Source organism: Nannobrachium achirus (genome assembly GCF_963921795.1).
Source record: "Nannobrachium achirus genome assembly, chromosome: 18".
Classification (NCBI taxonomy): domain Eukaryota; kingdom Metazoa; phylum Chordata; class Actinopteri; order Myctophiformes; family Myctophidae; genus Nannobrachium; species Nannobrachium achirus.
The window spans coordinates 52,932,567-52,954,437 of record NC_137825.1 but is presented as its reverse complement, the minus strand read 5'-3'; the positions used below and the strand labels follow the sequence as shown (position 1 = coordinate 52,954,437).

Below are 21,871 nucleotides of genomic sequence, written 5' to 3'. Positions count from 1 at the left end.
AGACACTTGTCCAACGGACAAGTACATTTTTAATGAACTTGTCCGTAAAGATTTATTACTTGTCACGGACAACAGGACAAGTCCTTTGCACACAGACGCATTTTTTTTCACACAGAAAAAACGGACGATTTCATTTTTTTTAAGAAGACAATGATTCTCTATGACCTCTCATGCACACCAGCTCCGAATTTGCCATGCGGCAGGTGGCTGCGGCAGTGCGTTTTTTTCCCGATCGAACCCAGTTCAATTCGTGTATCTTGTCGCATGCGGTAAAAACTCGTTGACTCCCTTATGACTCCTTTTCGGATCCGCAGTGTGGATTCCGCGCAGCCTTAACAGCCTAACCCAAATCCAATGCGTTTTAATCATGCAGCAAACGGAAAAAACCGCAACCGTCCTGTGTGTGCAAAGCCCTTTAATTAATGTCAAGCCCTGACTTGGTGTTGGGTACCGAAATAATAAATAGAATATGGGTTCCCAGACGTGGTAATAACCGGATGTATGTAGCTATCTGTCAGGGCCTGTCAGTGACTATGTCACGCATCAACAACACAGATATCCTGTGCATCTGTTTGAGCAATGTAGCATACATGGACACAGCATGTAGTCTTTTCATCACAAATGCAGTTATCGCTCTGTGTGGCATTACGTTTTCTCTTTGGTCTGCGTTCCCTTTATTGAAATCACAGGTGTAAATCAGTGGGTGAAATTAGTTTTTTGTGCAGGCTCCCATCATTTTGTTGCTTTCAGGACACTTGGTTGAAAAGAGCCATTTGTGTGCAAAGCTCTGAACAGTTTTTCCCCTACTGTGATGCGTGCAGTTGTCCTAAATAAGACCTACAACACGAAGCTCAAAATGTAAGCCCATATGGGCTGCTAATGCTTTCCACTGAGGTTATATTAATTATAGTTCTTAAAGTTGATAAATATTGATTAGTTTAAAGACAATTGTGTTATTTGGTTAAAATAGCTAATTAGGTAACATTCATTTGGTCAAATAAGTGTTTAATAACAATATTCTGACAACATTGTTACTATTAGTTATTATTATGTTAAGTAACAGGCCTCCCTGTCTCTCAAGCTCTTCAGTAAACAGAACATGTATTTTCAGCAGTAGGAGCGAGATCATTTAGCGACCTCCAACCTGGTCGCAACCTGGTCGGTAGTTTTCACCGACCGGGTCGCTAAATCTACCAACCGGACTGCAAAATCACCGACCAGGTCGCTAGATTTACAGACCGAGTCGCTAAATCTACCGACCGGGCTGCAGTTTTAGGTCGGTAGATTTAGCGACCAATCTACCGACCGGGCTGCAGTTTTAGGTCGTTAGATTTAGCGACCAGGTCGGTAGATCTACCGACCGGGTAGCTCCGTAGATTTAGCGACCATGTCGGTAGATCTACCGACCGGGTCGCTCGGTCTACCGACCTAAAACTGCAGCCCGGTCGTTAGATTTAGCGCCCCGGTCGGTAGATTTAGCGCCTCGGTCGGTAGATTTAGCGACCCGGTCGGTAGATTTAGCGACCCGGTCGGTGATTTTGCGGCCCGGTCGGTGATTTAGCGACCCGGTATGTAGATTTAGCGTTAGCGACCCGGTCGGTGATTTAGGGTTGCGTCGGCAGGTTAGTTACTGAGGTACGGTTGCTGAGGTTAAGTTTAGGGTTAGGGTTAGCAGCCCGGTCGGTGGATAAGCGACCCGGTCGGTGGATTTACCTACCCGGTCGGTGGATTTAGCGTCCCGGTCGGTGGATTTAGCGTCCCGGTCGGTGGATTTAGCGACCCGGTCGCTGAAAACTACGGACCAGGTTGCAACCCGGTTGGAGGTCGCTAAATGATCTCGCACTCTCTCAGGTCGGGAATAGGGATGCACCATCTGTATCGGCCGATATTTGCAGTTTCTGGTCAATATCGGCCAATAAAGCTGAAGGGTGGCAGTAGCCAATATTATGTTGTTGATTAAGTATACGTTTTGCTATGTTGGCGTATTCGTTTTCTGCAGCCTACCAAGCCTATAGTTTCTGAACAGTTATTTTTTATAATGAAGATCTGTTTGTTTCCCTGGCTGGCACAAAAGAAATCTTGTGAAATAAAATGTCGTCAAACTATCGTCAAGGACGATGATACACGAAAGAAAAGGGGGAAACAAATATGGAAACAATTATCGGTATTGGCCAAGAATTTCCATATCGGTGCATCCCTAATCGGGAATCGGGATGCCAATTGTATCCAATCAGGAGAGAGAAATCACACAGCGTAAGGGTGAAGCTAGAAGTGATGACACAAAGAAGTGGAACACTATCAAATTGAAGCTGATCAGTGGGCACTATCCTGATTGGCTGAAATTTGAACCTTTTTGGAACTGAAACAGGGAATCGCTAGGCAGAATCTGAATCAATACAATCCTAATGCTCTCATCCTTACTACCACTGCAGTTCAGGCATGGATTTATTGGATTCAAATCTATTATGGTTCTCTTGACACGAGTCTGTATTCTGGCGTGAACATTTGGGCAAATAAGTGATCTACAAGCTTACGTGCTTGTAGCTCGGCAAATTTTGGCAAAGACATTTGTGTTGAGGGAAAAAAAGGAGGGGGACAAGTATAGACCCCTGGGGAGCTCCGGTCAACTAAGGTATTAAATGGTTAATAAATGAAGTGGGCTGTAAGTAGATGCGTTGGTCTCTGCACGTATTCCCCTAAGTGCCACATGCATAACGAAGCCTCTGAAAGCTAGACGTATCGCAGAGGATGCAGAATTTGACCTATCAGTAACAATATTCAAATTAGGGGTGCACCGAAATGAAAATGAGCTAAAAACATGTCCGGAAACCGAATACGAACCACTGAATGTGATAAGTTGTATTTGTATTATTCATTGCGACCTTGGGTTGCAGTTTACTATCAGAACCGTCACATCTTGAGTGCCGTATCTGTCTGTACTAAAGCTTGTCTTTTTTGTTTGATTGACTCTCACGCTCTGACATCACTGTGATGTCAGGGGAACAACATACCTTTTATGCGCATATATGGAGATCCCTGTGATGCCTGGGAACCAAATCCCTTTTATGCCAGGCATTGACACTAAGGCTTGCCAACCTGCCCCCGGCAGGTAAATAAAACCTGGGGGCAGGTGAAGTTTGCTCTCAGGTTGCCCGACCGGGCAAGTGCTCATTTGAGAGGACGACGCAACCGTCTATAAACACAAGAGATATTTGTCTAAACACCTGAACGTGCCCAGCATGCTCTGTCTTCTGGTCTGCGGAATGTAAAATAAGAGCACTGTTTACCTATAATGTGCTGTTTTTACTGTTGCTACATTTAAAAATATAAACCACAGACATATTCAATCGTAGCTATGTAGGTATTTGGTTTTTGGATTTGTAAGTATTGAGGTACAGTATGACATTTTTATCGCACAGACCCAGAAAGTAAAGAAGCGGTAATTAAAATCGTACCTATCATTTTATAATGGACAATTTACTGTACTTTTCGGGCAAGTGGGCAATTGGGCATAACCTTTGGGCAAGTAGAACATGACCTGTACTTGCCCGACAGGCATGTGCCTCTGAGACCTTAGTGTCAACCCCTGTATGCCCATTTATAGCCCATATATGGAGATCCCTGATGTCATCAATATTAAGCCCATATCTGTGAATATCTATGGGTAACCGGGGTCTCCATATATAGGTAACTGTTCCGATATACATCACTGGCCAGATGGCCAAGACATGGCGCGACCTCACCCTATTAGGTCAATTTTAGTCATAGCTGTGACTCCTTTGTGTTTTTTCTAACCTAATGGTCATTGGTCACACTGCTGTCCACTCATCAATGTCACGTAAACTCTGCAATAGTGCATTGTTGTCCACCTGTCCATATCCCCCATGCTTTGTGGTGTTTGTCTGGCTTGGAATCATTTTAACCCATTCAGAACGGGTACACATTTTGTGTATAATTATTTGATGCTTTAACTAATGAAAAATAGCAGATATACAAGCTCACAGCGCGGCACCGAGTGCCGCGCTGCGAGCTTGTACATCTGCTATTTTTGAAAAATCGTGAAAATCCCGATTCTATAAGTGTCTTTTGAATCCTTCTAAGATTTTTTGAAAAACCTATGTTTCTATGTCAGCAATCTGGCCAGCCATCGTCAAAGAAAAGGTCCTTTTCACTTAACTGGAGCTCAGTTAGTCTGTTCTTGAGAGACTTCTATGTCAGTGGTTCTCAAACCTTTTCATGTGAAGGACCCCCAAAATGATATTTATTTGGCCACGGACCCGCATCTCAAAATATCTAGTTCCAGGGATCCCCCAGAAGCAAAATTTGAGTTACAAACGTTCGCTCTGAAAATACATATATTCAAAGATTTGCACACATTTTCACGACTTTTTCAAAAATAGCAGATCTACAGTGCCGCGCTGCGAGCTTGTATATCTGCTATTTTTCACTGGTTAAAGCATTCAATAATGCTAGGCCTAAATGGGTTAACATTCACGCTGGATGGATTCCGATAATCATCATTTGAATTGCGGGAAGCACGTCGATTGTTTTTCGGTGGTGTTAAGGGCGTGGAATGTAGAATTAGTACAGAGGTACGATTAACAGATTTTTAACTGGTTGGCTTGCGTCACGTAGACTGCGCGTGCACACAGACAGACCCATGGCGCTGGCTACACATCGGCGTTTTGAAAGACCACGTTATGTTATGAACGTGTGGAATGTGTTTGAACTTGTTTAGTTTGACTAGAGGCTAGTGTGACCATGTGCACTCAACGTCGGCTACACACAAGCCCATGGCTCTGGTACACACACCGTTGTCTCCTGCACTGTTTGTAAATGGACTTGGAGGGGTTGTTTTTCTATGATTTCAATACAGAATTGCTGTTTACAGTGTAGCGTTGGCGTTATATGGGTAAAAACACAGTTGTGGCATCACTTCAGGCCATTTCTGAATATTTTTCACTCATTCGGCACTTGGCAGAATAATCTTGGTGGCCGAATTTTCGGTGCATCCCTAATTGAAATATCTGAATAGGCCTTGCGGTGACCTTGTTTGGTGGCAAATACATCACCAGTTAAAGTAACATGTATGTATATATGACAACGGTGCACATTCTGTCTGGCTTCTTGTTAACTGCCCACAGGGACATATAGAAAGGCTTCCAGGGACGTATACTACGAGAACTCCTTTTTATTCCATTTAGGCCTAGAATTATTGAATGATTTAACCAGTGAAAAATAGCAGATATAGATCTGCTATTTTTGGAAAAAGTCGTGAAAATGTGTGCAAGTCTTTGAATATGTGTATTTTCAAAGCGAACGTTTGTAACTCAAATTTTGCTTCTGGGGGGGGGTCCCTGGAACTAGATATTTTGAGATGGGGGTCCGTGGCCAAATAAATATAATTTTGGGGGTCCCTCACATGAAAAGGTTTGAGAACCACTGACATAGTAGTCTCTCAAGAACAGACCAACTGAGCTCCAGTTAAGTGAAAAGGTCATTTTCTTTGACGATGGCTAACCAGATTGCTGGCATAGAAACACAGGGGTTTTCCAAAAAACCTTAAGAAGGATTCAAAAGACACTTATAGAGAATCAGGTCAAAATTCAAATTTTCATAATTTTTCAAAAATAGCAGATCTACAAGCTCGCTGTGAGCTTGTATATCTGCTATTTTTCAATAGTTAAAGCATAACATAATACACTATAATGTGTACCCGTTCTAAATGGGTTATTCAGCGTAGTAGATTTCCACTGGAAAGCCGGTCCTTGTATATCAGGTGTTGAACTCGGTCAGCTCACTTGGCTTGCTTTCAACCCCAGGGGCTTGTTGGCGTTTTTTTTTTTTTTTTTTTTTGGTCGGAGTGCTGGGCTATGGGCCATTGTTGATTCTAGCCAGGTTGGTATGGTATAGGAACCGCCCTGGTGCTGCCGAACATATGTGCTTGCGTCCAGCGAAGCACCACAATGGGGAATGTGCTGACCACCAGGAAAAAAAACGGAGGCCATAGGGAACTGGTGCTTTGTGTATGGGAGTAAGGGGGTAGATGGTGTGCTGGAGGGGGTGGGGGTGTCTGTGTGTTGGAGCCCAGGCCCTTGTGTAAGGAGGGTTTTTTTTCCCTGTGTTACTGTCGTCCACCGTGCTGTCCACGTCACTGGACTCACAGTGTTTGCCTTTTAGTCTCTTCCTGTGCCGTTTCTGTGTCACGTAACCACTTTAACCAATATCTTTTATACTTTTAAAAATGGCAGATATACAAGTAAATGAGAAAAATATGTTGGCACATCGGTTATGGGTTTTCTCAGTGGCGTGCTAGACCAGTGGTTCTTGTACCCCTTGAGTGTGCCCCTTGAAACTGCTTGAAAGCCAGTATTGTATTTATCATTTTAGAAATTATTTAAACTAGTGAAAACAGCCGATATACAAGCACACAGCGCCTCGCACCGCGAGGCGTTGTGTGCTGGTAGATCTGCTGTTTTCACTACTGTTGTGGGATGGCCTTGTATGACAAAGCAGGGCTTTACTTTGCGAAGAAACGTACAAATTTGAAACTTGGAGATACAAGGTTTCTTCCCGACAGTGACGATATTTACACCCCCGTATTATGTTGGTGTGCCCATGGATTCTTGGGACATGAAAAGTGTGCCCATGCAGAAAAAAGGTTGAGAACCACTGGGTTAAACCACACTCGTGCCACTTTAGCCCCTTTTCGACTGCAGTGTTAGCACCACACCACACCACACCACACCACATAAAAATATCTACATTTTCCATTACACAAAAGTACCCCTATCGGTAAGAAATAAATTGACCCTTTTAACTGTGATTATAATACAATATAAATTTGTATTACAACTATCCTAATTATAATGGATTATAACTGTGATTATAATACATTATAAAGTATTAAAGGTGTATTCAGTGATAATGAAAGTGGCCGGGGGTCATCTTGTCCCTTACTGGCCTTACAGCGTGGAAATGTGTAATTTTTTATAGATTTTTTACACCATTATAATCGTTTTGATCATTAGACCCAATCACTGAATATCGGTAGGCCTACGTCTCCAGCTTCAGGATATGTATAATACTGATTTACTACGAGACTGTGGCATTTTGTGAGTTCAGTAGTTTACAATCTAGGCATTTAGCAGACGTTCTTAATTCAGAGCGACTGTGGTTCTCAAAACTTTTATTTTGACCATCATAACTAAACATCATAACATAACTACGGCCATACTCTACCCTGATTGGTCGAGGACTGGCTGGCCACCTCTGAAAACCGAATCTAGCTATGCTCACAACACGGGCCATGGTGGAAGTCCTTATATGGTCAGCACACATTCTAGTGAGGAGAATTAATGGAAAATGTAACAATTATATTTTTATTTGAATGAAATACAATCACTGAATATACCTTTAATGCAGGGTTGTCAACATTGGACTGTCAGAATCCAGGAGATTTATTTTTGGGGGGTAAGAAATGACCCCCCAGGGGGGTCCTCTCCCCAAAACGTATTAATAGATATATTGTCCTGTGTTCTGTTGAATTTTGTGCATATTTGGTACCTTTATCAGGCTTGCTTTACTCGCATGGGTACAATTTCAGCCTTAAAATGCCAAATGTTGGTGTACAGATTTGATGACTGAAGCAAAAGGATATCTTTCTCATCTTTAAGTCATTACTTAAGTGAATATCTGTATGATCTTTCTTGCATGCATTGCCCCCACCCCTAAAGCGGGGGGTCTGGGGGTCCTCCCCCAGAAAAAAATTAACATAGTAGATGTCATTTCCTGTGTTCTGGTGAATTTTGGGAGTTTGATACAAAATCCAGGAGAAATCCAGGAGATTTGCCAATCCAGGAGACTCCCAGGAGAGGGGTTCAAAATCCAGGAGACTCCTGGGAGATCCAGGAGAGTTGACAAGCCTGCTTTAATGTATTACTATGATAATTATAACACACTATAATAGAATCTATTATCATGTATTACAACTATATCCTGGTGGTCTAAATGAAAAGTCAGTGAGTGATCAGTCAAGACCTACTCTAGACTGGATACTTTTTAGTACCATGTTTAGTACCACTTTCACACCACTCTACCCAGGTCCTTGTAGTGGAAAACCTGGCACAAGTGGGCGGTGTGGTGTGGAGTGGGGTCTGTGGAAAAGGGGCTTTACAGTGAGCATTTTTCCCTCACCGCTACTGTGTCCCTTGTCCACACACCTCCACCACACCATAGCCCCGTCAACAGGCCAATACGGAGTCCGGGATCTCTGTCCATGCCTCAGGCAGCGATGTATTTAGGATCCTCGCGAGCTCATGTGACCAATCCCCTTCATATTACATGAATGCATCTCCCTGTATAAAACCCCTGTACAGAGGAAGACCCCTCTATGGGCAGGGGGACACACTCAAATGAGATGCAGGTGCATCGATCCAGGGATGGGACGATATGAATGTTTCATGTCACGATTATTGTGGCAAAAGAAATCGCGATTTACGATGATATCGCGATAATCTAAATCCATTAACCTGGGGCAGAACATTTGCCAAAAAAATAGCAGATCTACAAGCTCACAACGCGTCTTGTAGATCGGCTATTTTTTGGCACATACATTTGATAGAGTGAAAGACTATCAAGTACGTATATTATAAGTACCTTTCACCAATTATAGAGGGTTTAAATGGTACCGGATATGCAGCTCGGAAAATAAAAGGTGAATTGAACCCAGTGCATGACGGAGGACGCTATCACAATGAATGAATCCGTGATAAGATTATCATGAGAGTTTTTTTATCACAGTAAACGATAATATTACTTAACGCCCCATCCCTACATTGATCCAGTTGATTGTCAAGAGCAGTGGCGTCAGTTCAGAAAAAGCGAAGGTATGGCAACATGACTGGTGCGCACGTGCAAGACACCAGTCATGTTGCCATACCTTTACCAACAGGCATGATACATTTATTTTATGTTTGTTCAAGTGCAGCTAAACTTGGCATGTTAGTAAACGTGCCACAATTAACAATAATGCATTGCACCTGTGCAGCTGACCTGCGGAACCTGGGAATTTACCATTCTGTCAAGATGGGGAGAATACAAGTGTGGAGAATATAATTATAATACCTTGTTAAAGTGACCATTTTGTTAAATTTTGCATTTGTAGTTATTTTACTGTAATTTAACAACATAATAACCAGCACAGATAGACAAAGAGACATTCATGGATTTATATTTAAAAGTAACTTTTATTTTCCCCCCCTGGACCCAGGGTATGGCAGCTGCATATCCCTGCCATACCCAATTGACGCCCCTGGTCAAGAGGCGTGAGCAAGAAGGTTGCGACATCTGTTAGCGTCCACCCCCCCCCCCCCCCCCCCCCCCCTATGTAAGCTTGCCGATGCGAGCTAGAGTCTCGTTTAGGTCGGCAACACAGAAACACGCCACACCGCTGGATCCAGTGTGGTTAATACAGCAGTGTCCTTGAGGCAAACGAGCCCGAACGAGTCACCACTGATAAGCCGAGTGAATAGAAATGAAACCGAAGAAGAATGCCATCACTGTGGGTTTTCGTGCGAGTAATGGCTCTTTAGTGCCCCGGCTGCCGCCCCGCAAAACAAAGCAAGCCGTAAAAAAAAGCTGCCGTCTAAAGGCAGGATTCCTAGTTGGATTATTGGAGTCATCCCAGGGACTGTCATACTGCTCCAGTTTCTCCCGCCCCACCCCCACCTCCCCTTGTTCAGAGCCCTGCGGGCCTGTAGACCGCTCTTAAAGCCAGTCTGTGGCTCTCTGGGCTGGCAGAGTCTTCCTGTCCCTTTTCTTCTCCTCCCATTCTTCCCTTCCTTCTCTCTCTCTCTCTCTCTCTCTCTCGCTCCATCCTCCTCTCGCAGCCCTTTTTCACTTCCTCCATCCTGGTAGGAGCTCTTGAAATTGAAAACAGAGAGAAGGGGAGGGGGGGAGGGCATGCAAGTTCTATCTTTGTCTGCCATCTGACTCATTATTTTCATTGTTCCTACGCGTATATTTTGATGAAATGGCGCCCTCTGCGGGCGTAGCTCCACGGTGCACAGAGCAGACATTTTCCTCTCTCCCCCGTCTGCCTCTGAGATGCCCATTCAGTGTGTTATACTGGTAAAATGGAAGTGTTCTGCTCTTGCTGGAGCTGTGTTCCTTGCCCTGTAAAATATCTGCCTAACGGGAACCCATCTTATTTTGTAATCTGTGCGCTGCGTGCATGGTGTACTGTTCTGTCGGTTTAGCTTTCAGGCTGGCTGCAGTAGTGTTGCGTTTGCTGGACGCTTTTCCTAGTCTCTGACTTCTGCAGTCCAACCAGGGGAAATCCCTGGAGGCGTGCTGGCCAATAATTTGCCCCAAATAGACTTGTTTTGACTGAATATCCAATTGTTTAGCGATTGATAATACAATGTGAAAGATGGGGTCTCTTGGTCTGAAAGCTTGTTTGATAGATGCATCTATCATGTTTCGTACTTTTGCCATTTCCATTAGATCTACAAGTGTTGTCACGCTACTGAAACACAACTGCATATCAATAGATTGTAATTAACACAGGATGTCTTTACTAATGCCTTTTAGTTGTACGAAATCAATAAAGGCACTTTATATCAACTATTAATTCAATAAATATTAAAGATATTGATAGGTAAGTGCCCTACTTGCATTTTCCCAGTCACCTACTGTACTTGGCTGTGGGATGTGATGGTAGATACCATGACATCTTCATACCAAACAAATGTTGTCGTCCTCAGGGCTGTCACGATATGACATTTTACATGACGATTAATTGTCACTCAAATAATTGGCGATTATCGATTTAATTGTGTATTTGTCGTTGATAATTACATTTCTGTTTGGCTTTTAGGCTTTGAAGTTGCATATGGTAGATATGACACATAACCTAAATATACAAATACATTACTGACATATTTGACAACTTACTACTTAAAAAATAACATTGATAGTGGAAATAGCCGATCTACAAGCTCACAACGCGTTGCGATGCGACGCGTTGTGAGCTTGTAGATCTGCTATTTCCACTATTTCTGACATTTTTCAACATTCACGATTATGACAAAATAATTGCGATAATGTCAAATAATCACGATTAGACGATTATGTAATAATTGTGACAGCCCTAGTCCTTCCGTGTTTGATATGGAAGTACAGCACTGATCAGAATGAAAGCCTATATTTTTATTTCTATGGGTAATCTGACTTAATATCAGCTCTAGAGATGTGCCGATTGATCGGTCTTGATCGGTATCGGCTTTGCCGATCTACAAGCTAGATCAGCTATGTTCACCATATTTACCTGTGGGACTGAATGTAACCTCGGCTTCAACCCCTACAAGTTTAATTGGATTCTAAAGGACCTCAGCTTGCAATCTCCTAATGTTTATACTTGATATACAATGTCAATGTTTTATAAAAAGAATCATTAAATATATAAATGCTGCTACAGTAACCCAATAAATAGAAGAATTTATGGATTTGACGCCGTGATCGGGAATATCGGTATCGGCAGATACTGATTCCAGTTGATCGGTGATCGGAGCATCTCTAATCAGACGTACGTCAGCTCACTTGTTCAGTTGCAGACACATAAGCTGTTCACCCATAACCGGTGTGATTTCTGTCCATTCTGTGTCAGATGGAAGCGGGCGGAGAGCCGCTACACGGTGGAGAGAGCTGCCATCATAAGCCACTGGAACTGGCTGCAGGCCCACATCTCGGACCTGGAGTACCGCATCCGACAGCAGACGGACATCTACCGACAGATCCGTGCCAGCAAGGTCAGTGTGCCCCCGAACCCCGTCGACGTTTGTTTGTACGTTCAAACACAAGCAAAGGAAACCAGGGCAGAAAAAGGAGATGGCGTTGATTTAGAATTAATTTCCTTCACTTAATATAGAGCAACATGCAATGAAGATTAGTGCTTTTTTTTTTTCGGGGCGGTTACGTATGTGGTAACTCCTGTCAGCGTGTGGATTAAAGTCTTAACCCAGGGTCTCTGTTTCTACAGGGCTCAGTGGAGTTGGGCGGCATGGCCCCCAGCACACTGCCTGCCGGTCCACCAGACATGAAGGCAGAGGCTCTAAACACTCAGGTAATACTTGGCGCCTGTTAGAGGAGTCCCCAAAAAAAACTAAAACTAAAACTAGACAAAAACAAGTCATATAACCCATTCAGAACGGGTACACATTATTGTGTATTATTATTTTATGCTTTAACTGTTGAGAAATAGCAGATATAGTGCAGCGCTGCGAGCTTGTAGATCTGCTATTTTTGAAAAATCGTGAAAATTAGAATTTTGACCCGATTCTATAAGTGTCTTTTGAATCCTTGTTTGTTTCTATGTCAGCAATCTGGCTGGCCATCGTCAAAGAAAAGGTCCTTTTCACTCAACTGGAGCTCAGTTAGTCTGTTCCTGAGAGACTACTATGTCAGTGGTTCTCAAGCCTTTTCACGTGAAGGACCCCCAAAATTATATGTATTTGGCCACGGACCCCCATCTCAAAATATTTAGTTCCAGGGACCCCCCCAGAAGCAAAATTTTAGTTTCAAACGTTCGCTTTGAAAATATATTCAAAGATTTGCACACATTTTCACGACTTTTTCAAAAATAGCAGATCTACAAGCTCGCAGTGCGGCACTCGGTGCCGCGCTGTGAGCTTGTATATCTGCTATTTTTCACTGGTTAAAGCATTCAATAATTCTAGACCTAAATGGGATAATGTCAGATTTCAATCCTGTCATGATCACAATGTGCACACAACAAGACAGTTACGCTTAAATGCTTTGGCATGACTTAAGAGCAAAACAAACAAGGGGACGGGGTTCCCACGGTCATGAAATTCCTGGAAATATTTTGAAATTAGATTTTTTTCCCCCCCCAGTACTGGAAAGGTTTTGGAATGGATCAAGGGTCCTGGAAAGTCCTGGAAAAAATGGCTATGCTTTGTTTTTGGTTAACTCATTTGCTGCCACTGACTTTGAGGGTTTCCTGACACGATTTTCTTACCTTTCGATGTCAGTGGGCGCACGATTCGCATGCACGCCCCGGTCCGTTCGTGGCTTGCACGCTTCATTTTTTCTGCACTGCCTGTCTTTGAACATCGCACATAGGAGTAAGAGACTCGTTATTGCGCTGAATCATTGTTATATAGTCCTGGAAATTCAGTTAAATATTCTGGAAATGTTTGGGAAATTCATTAGTAAAGATGTGTGGGAACCCTGAAGGGAGCAGACAGTCAGACCAGCCTAAAACGGGGAACGCCCCTGTGGTTATTGGGAGAGGGGAATTGGGCCCAAAACTTGTCCTGATTGTCTTCTGCGCCCAACAGATCAGGTTTAACCTCGGAATTTGGTTACCATACGAACCTGTGTTAGTTCTTGTTTCTATTCATGGTTCACCATGAATGATTTGCCATGATTTCCCATTGAGGTGTAGCCATGAAGCACTCAGACTTGTGCACTGTTGTCCCTTCGCAACTCATTTTGTGAAATGAAAGTTGCTACAAAGTCTTGGTACTGTGAACAAAGTTAAGGAGACGGTTGGATTTCTGGTCACTGCATTATTTTGTATCTCAAGACAGTTGGTCACTAACGTTTTTATTACCGACTGTAAAGATATTGTATGCCCAGGCTGTAGACTTCCTTGTAGGCTTCCTCATGTTAACAGATTTCTGTACAGTGTACAGGGTTGTAATTGCTGTCAACGTCAAAAGGTGCTCCATCTGAATGTAATTCATTAGGAGGTGTCTTACCTCTTTGTTTCACTCGAGATATATTCAGATGTACCCCCTGCTGCTCTGTATTTTGGCTTATTACTTAATGCTGTTAAGTAATGCCTTCATCCTTCTAATATCTACAATATCTGAAGAATGTGTGCTAGATCTTTTCAAACATCTATGTTTTCCCCATATTTCGCACCCTGTTTCCTGTCTGTCGCTACTGTAAAGAACTATTATATTACATTGTCGTTGTCGAGTGAAAACCCTGTATGTCCAAAACCGTTCTTTTTGCATTTATCATTTTAAAAATGATTTAAACTAGTGAAAACAGCCGATCTACAAGCACACAACGCCTCGCGGTGCGAGGTGTTGTGTGCTTGTAGATCTGCTGTTTTCACTAGTTTAGTGCGACCACCTTGTATGATGAAGCAGGGCTTTACTTTACGAAAGAACGTACACATTTGAAACTTGGAGATATGAGGTTTCCGCTCGACAAAGACGATATATATGTGTTAGTAGTGGCATGGGCTACGATTCGTCTACTTTAGTGTGAACATACAGACAAACCCATCTAGTAAAGATTTAAAGTATCTTAATTTGTATAAATATGATAATGAGTTGAACCTGTTTGTTAAAACCAGTTTCTGGGCGGGGTCCTCTCATCCGATGGCAATAAAAACTGTACTGCAGTTGCAAAAACGTACAAAAAATACATCCATATTATAAAAGCTCCATATTAGCTTGTATACAACAGTGGTTCTCAAAGTGGATTCCAGGGACTCTGTTAGGTTCATTTATGGGGGTCTAAATTCATTTGTACACTGTCAGAGTTAAGGGGAGACCTTGACATTTGAAATTTTGAGAAACACTGGTATACAAAGCTAATATGGAGGAGCCGAGCTGTTGATGTCAAACTGTCTCCACTGTGACTCATTCTCGGAGGCCTTTATCTTCTTGTTTTAACTGCAGAGAGAGATTTGTCTCATGTACATAGCCGGGGCTGACAAAATTAGACCTTTTTCTTTGTGTTGCCCTTGCCCTTTTCAAACAGGCCAGGTTTTGTAACGTGCTGTTTGTCAGCCCCACATTGTCACCATGGTTGTCATTTGGGTGTTGTCTAACCGGCAGGGTTCTTATCTCTTTGTCCAGGATGGTAGTTCGGAGCGCCTGGAGCACACAGTAACTGCCCACGTCACCGCCACAACAGAGCTGGGCCCCTGGAGGGGCCAGAATGGCCGCCCCGTCAACGGTGTCCTCAACAGGTGACGCCGTTAATGCTAATTTCTCTCAGCCGTTGCCAGGCTACGGTTTAATTAGACGTTAAGACCTGAAAAATGCCTCAAAATGTCTTCTTAAAGGAGCTATAGTCAACCTTTTCTTGAAAAACGGACGCTACAATAAAAATGTTTCGAGGGATATAAATAAAGTCAAATGATAATTGATAATGATAATTTTATCATTATTTTATGCTTTTTGTGTTCATTTTTTAATAGAAACACATATATGAAGTAGGGGTGGGCGATATGGAAAAATACAATATCACAATATTTTCCCAAGCTGTATCACGATACACGATTTTATCATGATTCTTTTTCACATTGATTTTGATGGTTATTTTTCAAGTTACTTGACAAAAACTAGACTCTGGTTTCCTTTTGGGAGGTCTAAATTGAACTTTACAAGTATGTAACTGACAGTGTTCAAATGAAACCAAATGGACCCTTACGGGTCCATTTGGTTTCATTTGTATACTGTCAGAGTTAAGTAGAGACCTTGACATTTTAAAGTTTGAGAAGTACTGATTTAGACCAAAATGCAGGTTTAAATTAAATTCTGCAATGAATCTCTGTATTAACGATTAAACAGGATGTTTTACAAGGCTCCCTCAATTGTATCACGATATATACGATATCTCTGAAAAAGCATATCGTGGAGACATTGTATCGTCTCCACGATAATTATCACCATATCGCCCACCCCTAATATGAAGCTTAATCTTTTTTATAAAATATTTTCGACATTATTTTTATTTTAGCATCCGTTTTTCAAGAAAAAGTTGATTATAGGTCCTTTAAATCCTAATGGTTTTCTGAAAAAAACGTATGTTTCTTCATCTGTGGTGCTCAAGGGTTTTAATGTCTGAATTATATGTATTTGACTGCAGACCCCCCATCTCAAAATATTTTGTTCCAGGGACCCCTCAGAAGCAAAGATCTGAGTTAAAAATGTTTGCTTTAAAAGAATATATTTCAAAGATTTTTTTTTTTTTTTTTTTTCAAAAATAGCAGACCTACAAGGTCATAGTGATTCGTGACAGCTCTAGCTATGACCTTGTATATCTGCTATTTTTGAATAGCCAGTTTAAAATATATTATGGTTAAAAGGGGTTATGTGACACAGATGCGTTCCCGGGCCTTAATGGTTTTAAACAGGGGTCTTCAACGTTTGCAGGCCAAGGACCCCTTAGTTGAGAGAGAGATGAAGCAGGGACCCCCACAACCTGTTCATAGATTCCATATAGTTTCATTGTTTGACAGCCCAATCATCAGTGTATTTTGGATTCATGTCAATTTGTGCTTTCAAATATTTAACCACTTGAACCGTCAATACTTAATAAACTTGACCTTTCACTCTGTACTTAGTCTGCTCTTTTTCCCCTCTACACCAAACCTCTTTGCCAAAAATAGCCGATCTACAAGTTCAGAGGCGCTGTGAGCTTGTAGATCGAATATTTTTGGCCAAAGTTTTCAGAATATGGACGCTTAGGGTTGAAGTGGTTAATATGAAAAAAGGAGAAAAAAGTTCCTTTCACACAAAGATTTGGAGGACCCTCTGTAGTAACTCTGTAAGACCCCCTGTTGAAGACCTTGGTTTAAAAAGAGAATGACTAATAGAAGGACAGGATTTATGCTTGTGTGATACTGCATACGTGTATATAGCTGCAGTTTAAGCTTTTGAGGTTTTTGATTCTTTTTCTTTTTTTTCTCACCATTTTATTCTGTCCTGATACCGAGTACAGTATTGTGCTATGCACAATTGCTTGTTAAAACCTAATTCAACAGTCCACTGCCAGGTATATCGTTAATTAATTCAGTAGCTTCTGCCAGCGGTTTTCAGTGTTTCTACCTTATTTTCGAGTCCCCGTGAACGCACCTCCGTCCTTATGTAAGCGGATTACTTCCGGTAACGGCCGACGATTCGTCTTTTCTTTCACCCGCAAAAGAACAACTAGAGGAAGTGCTCTTCGAGCACAGGTCTCCACCAGCCACGCGTCCTGGTGGTGGTATAATAGGCCAATGTAAAAAGGGTGGCATGTGTTCTTCACCAATCTTAGGCCTTTCATGGCGCCACCATGAGTGTCGATCACATGACTGTAGAGACGCTGTCTACCGATTTGCGTGATTTTTGGACAAAATCTGTAGGAGTAGTGTACAGAAATGTGTTTTGCAAACATCGGCCTCAAGGTGGCGCTAGAACAGGGCCATTTGAAAAATGTGGGGCAGAGGTTCTGAATTGGCATCCAGGGAGTGTGTGTGCTCATTTTGGCAGCGACCGGGCCAACGGCGCCGGAGATTAGCTGTACACAAACTCGGAGGACGGATGCACGGACGGACGGACAGGGGCGAAAACATACTCTCCCCCTGCCTTCGGCTGGTGGAGACAATTATAACAGCGGCCATCCATGCTTTTGTTATGGTCAATAGAAAAGGGCTTGTTTTGATCAAGAACGTGATCTGGAGATAAATTGATTTACCTGAAATTCGTTAGCCTGGTTCCAGCCCATAAACCTGCCCACTCTCAGAGTGGACTGTTTCTCTGGTCTGGTGTTAACACATATGGTGCCAACCCCGAGTTTCCCGAGTTTGTATTGGTACTAGTGCTGTGCCAACCCCGAGTTTCCCGAGTTTGGGCCGTTTTTGAAAAAAAAAAAAAAAAACGTTTTTTCAAAAAAAAAAAAAAACAAAAAATGTTTTTGGACCTCCAGAAATGTGTTAGGCATGATCGCGATCGCGAAATTGCATGTTTAACCCCCATACCAACCCATTCTTTCAAACATGGCAGCCATGTTTGTTTACATCTGAAGAAAACATAATGGCTCATAAATCATGAATGCCTGAACGGATTTCCAAGCGGATATTTTTGTTTGAAAGCTGTGAACAGCCTGCACACACGTGGTGCATCATCTAGGCATGGGCGTGCACTTTTTACACAATTGCGCAATTACATGGAAGTCTATGGTAACCATGGCAACGCGGCCCATTGAAGAGAAAAAATCATGGCTACATGAGTGTTAATGAATGAATCTGCAGTTTACCGATCCGAAATTGCGGCTCCTCAAATGAGCGCAGGGGGTGGGGGTGGGTCTAACGAGTATCAAAGTCCCTTCCCTGTAAATCGTTCAGAACGGGGAACAATGTCAGACTAAAGCGTCAGCTGAGTCTGAAATCAGGCTAGAAATTCATAACATTGCTGTGAATTCTGGTTTATCATTTCCTGATGACGTCATCTCCTGATGGATTATGGGAATTTGAGTTTTTGCATCAGTGCCGGGTTCCTTCTCCACTGAGAAACTTATGGAAGCCTTGTTCAAGAAGTCCCTGAACGTGGTTTCATCATCATCAGATTGTGAGACTTGATTGTGAGACTTGTGACGACTGCGTCTGAAACGGTCCCATTTGGTTCTTCTTCCCCTCAGAATGACAGAAAGCACTGACGCCAAGCACCAACAACCCTCCGGCTACGACAGCACGTGTGTCGCTGCTCGCACGCGACCTCTCATGAGCTGTCGACGGCGACGCCTCATTCAGCCCAACACTGTGCCCAACCTCAACGGCAAGGTCAGTGTGTGTGTGTGTGTGTGTGTGTGTTCTAATGTGTTTCCTCTAAAACTGCGTATTTATAAGGCTCTTTTAGCCCATTTAGGCCTGAACACATTATGACGCAATATTTTATGCTTTAAATATTAAAAAATAGCAGATATACAAGCTCACAGCGCGGCACCGAGTGCCGCGCTGCGAGCTTGTAGATCTGCTATTTTTGAAAGATCGTGAAAATTAGAATTTTGACCCGTGTCTTTTGAATCCTAAGATTTTTGGAAAAAACCTATGTTTCTATGTCAGCAATCTGGCCAGCCATCGTCAAAGAAAAGGTCCTTTTCACTTAACTGGAGCTCAGTTAGTCTGTTCTTGAGAGACTACTATGTCAGTGGTTCTCAAACCTTTTATGTGAAGGACCCCCAAAATGATATTTATTTGGCCACGGACCCCCATCTCAAAATATCTAGTTCCAGGGACCACCCAGAAGCAAAATCTGAGTTGCAAACGTTCGCTTTGAAAATACATATATTCAAAGAATTGCACACATTTTCACAACTTTTTCAAAAATAGCAGATCTACAAGCTCGCAGCGCGGCACTCGGTGCTGCGCTGTGAAAGCTCACAGCGCAGCACCGAGTCAACTGCGTCAACTGAGTGGGTCTCGACCAGGGGTGTAGTTGTCCCGATTTAAAATGAAGCAAACACAGAACTGAAAGTTCCTATGATTGGCCGCTAGTTGCGCTGTACTGGTACCAGAAGCAACATGTTCTCCATAGGATTCCATTCATCTCCCCCGAACCTTTACATTTGATTTTCTTACCTTAATAAACATTGTCATACATACTTTATGGTTCCTGTCGCTAGTCTAAAGCCTTGTTTCAATCACCATGATATGCGTTTTGTGAGAATATGGTCCAATTTGGTGTTATAGCAGGGTATGCTGTATGAGGGGCTTGTGATCATAGGCTTGTGATGATTCTTCTTCGTGTTCTTTATTTTCGGCAAGCTCAAGACAATGTCCCATGTATCCCTGCGGTTGCACGTGACCATTGGCAGCCAATAGCCTTCCTCTGGTACCATTAAAACAATGATGGCGACACCCATACCAAGGGCCAAAAAAAGCTTCATTTTCGCTGCATAGAAACCAATGGCTTCCCACTGTCAATATGTTTTACAGTCGATGGTCTCTACTGACTATTTGAATGGCCGAATTTCCGGGGACACGCCTCGTTGCATTACTCAGATGAACTACATATAGTGCTCAAGTATATAGAATCTATTTCTATTAAACAGTCTGCGCTCCTCCTGCTAGTTAACATGAAATATACTAGTCTGTTGAACTATTATTTACTAGTCCTGTGCCCGGGGGGGTATGCACACTCACTGTATATTAGGGGTGCCACGGTTCACGGTATAAAACCGAACCGTACGGTACGCCCTGCACGGTACCCGGTTCAATACGCCTTTATGAACCGCGGTCTTTTTGTGTTTGCAAATTAATTAATTTCTTACAGCTGGACAGCCACTGTGCATCGTGCACAAGACAATCTCCACTAAACCCCGCTCCGCAAGTAAACACGCACTAATGTCCCATCACCGTAGCCCTCACCCCCACCTACTCTGTAACAAGAGCCGACATTCACACTCGCAGCAGAGCAAAGCAGTTGAGAGTCCTCACAGAGACAGAAAAACAAAACGAAGCAGCTAATCGCTAAGCTGTGCAGTGCGGAGCGCACGCATTGTAGTTGTTGTAACATGGAGAACAAGTCCAGGAGAAATCTGCTTGTTGTTGTTAGTCCCAAACATCATTACAGTCTGTTTTTAGACTGACCATAGCAGGCAGCGTTAGCAAGCAACAAAGCCAAACGTAGCGTAGCCCCCAGCCAGTGTCAGACACCCGCTAGTCTCACTCACTGACTGACTGGAGGAACAACGCATGGTGAGTGTTGTTGCCATGTCTGATTATTATAAGCCACGTTGAGCTTGTTTTTATGTAAAGTTGCTTGTAGGCTAAATAATGGTGGATGCGGTGGTGAGCTTGTAGATCGGCTCGGCCACTTTCAAATAGCCGACGTGTATAGGTTTTAAGACCTCACGTGGCCTATATTCACTTATTTAAGCCTTGTTTTCATAGATCTGGTTGCTTATTCCTCTCGCAAAGTTTGGCAACACAGTGAACACACCCGTCTATTTTGGTTATAGTAATGAAAACTTACAGAGGCTATTTGCTCAAGCTTGTAGCCTACTATAGTATCTCTTGTTGTGTGCAAAACAATTTGTTCATAAATAAAGCACTTTGAAACTGAAGACGATGGCCAATATTGATGATAATGATAATAGAAAAGAAAATAATTTCCCCCTTTTTATTTTAATTTTATATTATTATTAATTGTTTTAACCCACCTTAAAGCTAAGAGGCACTGTCATAATTCAATTCGCTTAGAAGCAAAATAAAAATAGATTTTTGGAAAGTATTTTTTTTTATTTTTTTTTAATGCAAAACACGTACCGAACCGTACCGAAACCGTGACCCCATAACCGAGGTACGAACCGAACCGTGGGCTAAACGAACCGTGGCACCCTACTGTATATGAGGGATTGAATGTAGGAGTCTCAGAAGTAATGTTTGAGAACCCAGACCGGTGCCCGTTGGGCAGAACAGTCACCATTGATGTCCAGTTGTTGCAATACCCTTTGTATCAGTCTGTGATGACGTCTATGACGTCAGCATGCAGACAGACAGACAGCCATGGTGGCGACACTGTATATTATCAGTGATGTCAGCATGCAGACTGAGCGGACATAATCTCCAAATTTGGGCATTGTTTCAGCATGTGGCTGTTACCACGGTGGCCACACTGTTTAGTATCAGTGATGTCAGCATGCTGAGCTCAAAATGTTGGCATTTTTTCAGCATGCGGCTGTTACCATGGCGAGCATGCAGACAGACGGGACGGACGCCGGACAGACAGACATTTCGCTAAATTAATAGTTAGATTATCGCAACTTCCATTATAGGTGTCTCTTTCTGTGGTGTATATGACACTTTATTTTGGAGCACTGTACTTCTAATTGCCTCTAATTTGCCAGTGGGTTGGCCCCTTATTACCTGCATGAAATGACACAGAAATAATGCACTAGGGAAGCTCTGGGAGCACACATGATGCTGAAGAAAAACACATTAACCCATTTAGGCCTAGAATTAGAAGGATTCAAAAGACACTTATAGAATCGGGTCAAAATTCTAATGTTCACGACTTTTCAAAAATAGCAGATCTACGAGCTCGCAGCGCGGCACTCGGTG

General features: G+C 42.7%; 1 protein-coding gene across 6 annotated transcripts in view; it reads left to right on the top strand.

Moving 5' to 3' along the window:
- Positions 1-21,871, top strand: part of kansl1a (KAT8 regulatory NSL complex subunit 1a) — a 249,505-nt gene that overhangs the window by 27,147 nt on the left and 200,487 nt on the right. For 5 of the 6 annotated variants that reach the window (XR_013962968.1, XM_080747088.1, XM_080747087.1 and 2 more), the window contains 4 exons: positions 11,669-11,810; positions 12,041-12,124; positions 14,901-15,013; positions 18,448-18,589. Coding sequence is in view for 5 of the 6 variants with exons in the window: in XM_080747088.1 (XP_080603214.1) it covers positions 11,669-11,810; positions 12,041-12,124; positions 14,901-15,013; positions 18,448-18,589 (481 nt within the window). In the remaining variant the exon portion in view is untranslated. The remainder of the gene's footprint in view (positions 1-11,668; positions 11,811-12,040; positions 12,125-14,900; positions 15,014-18,447; positions 18,590-21,871) is intronic. The other variant, XM_080747091.1, reaches the window with a different exon arrangement.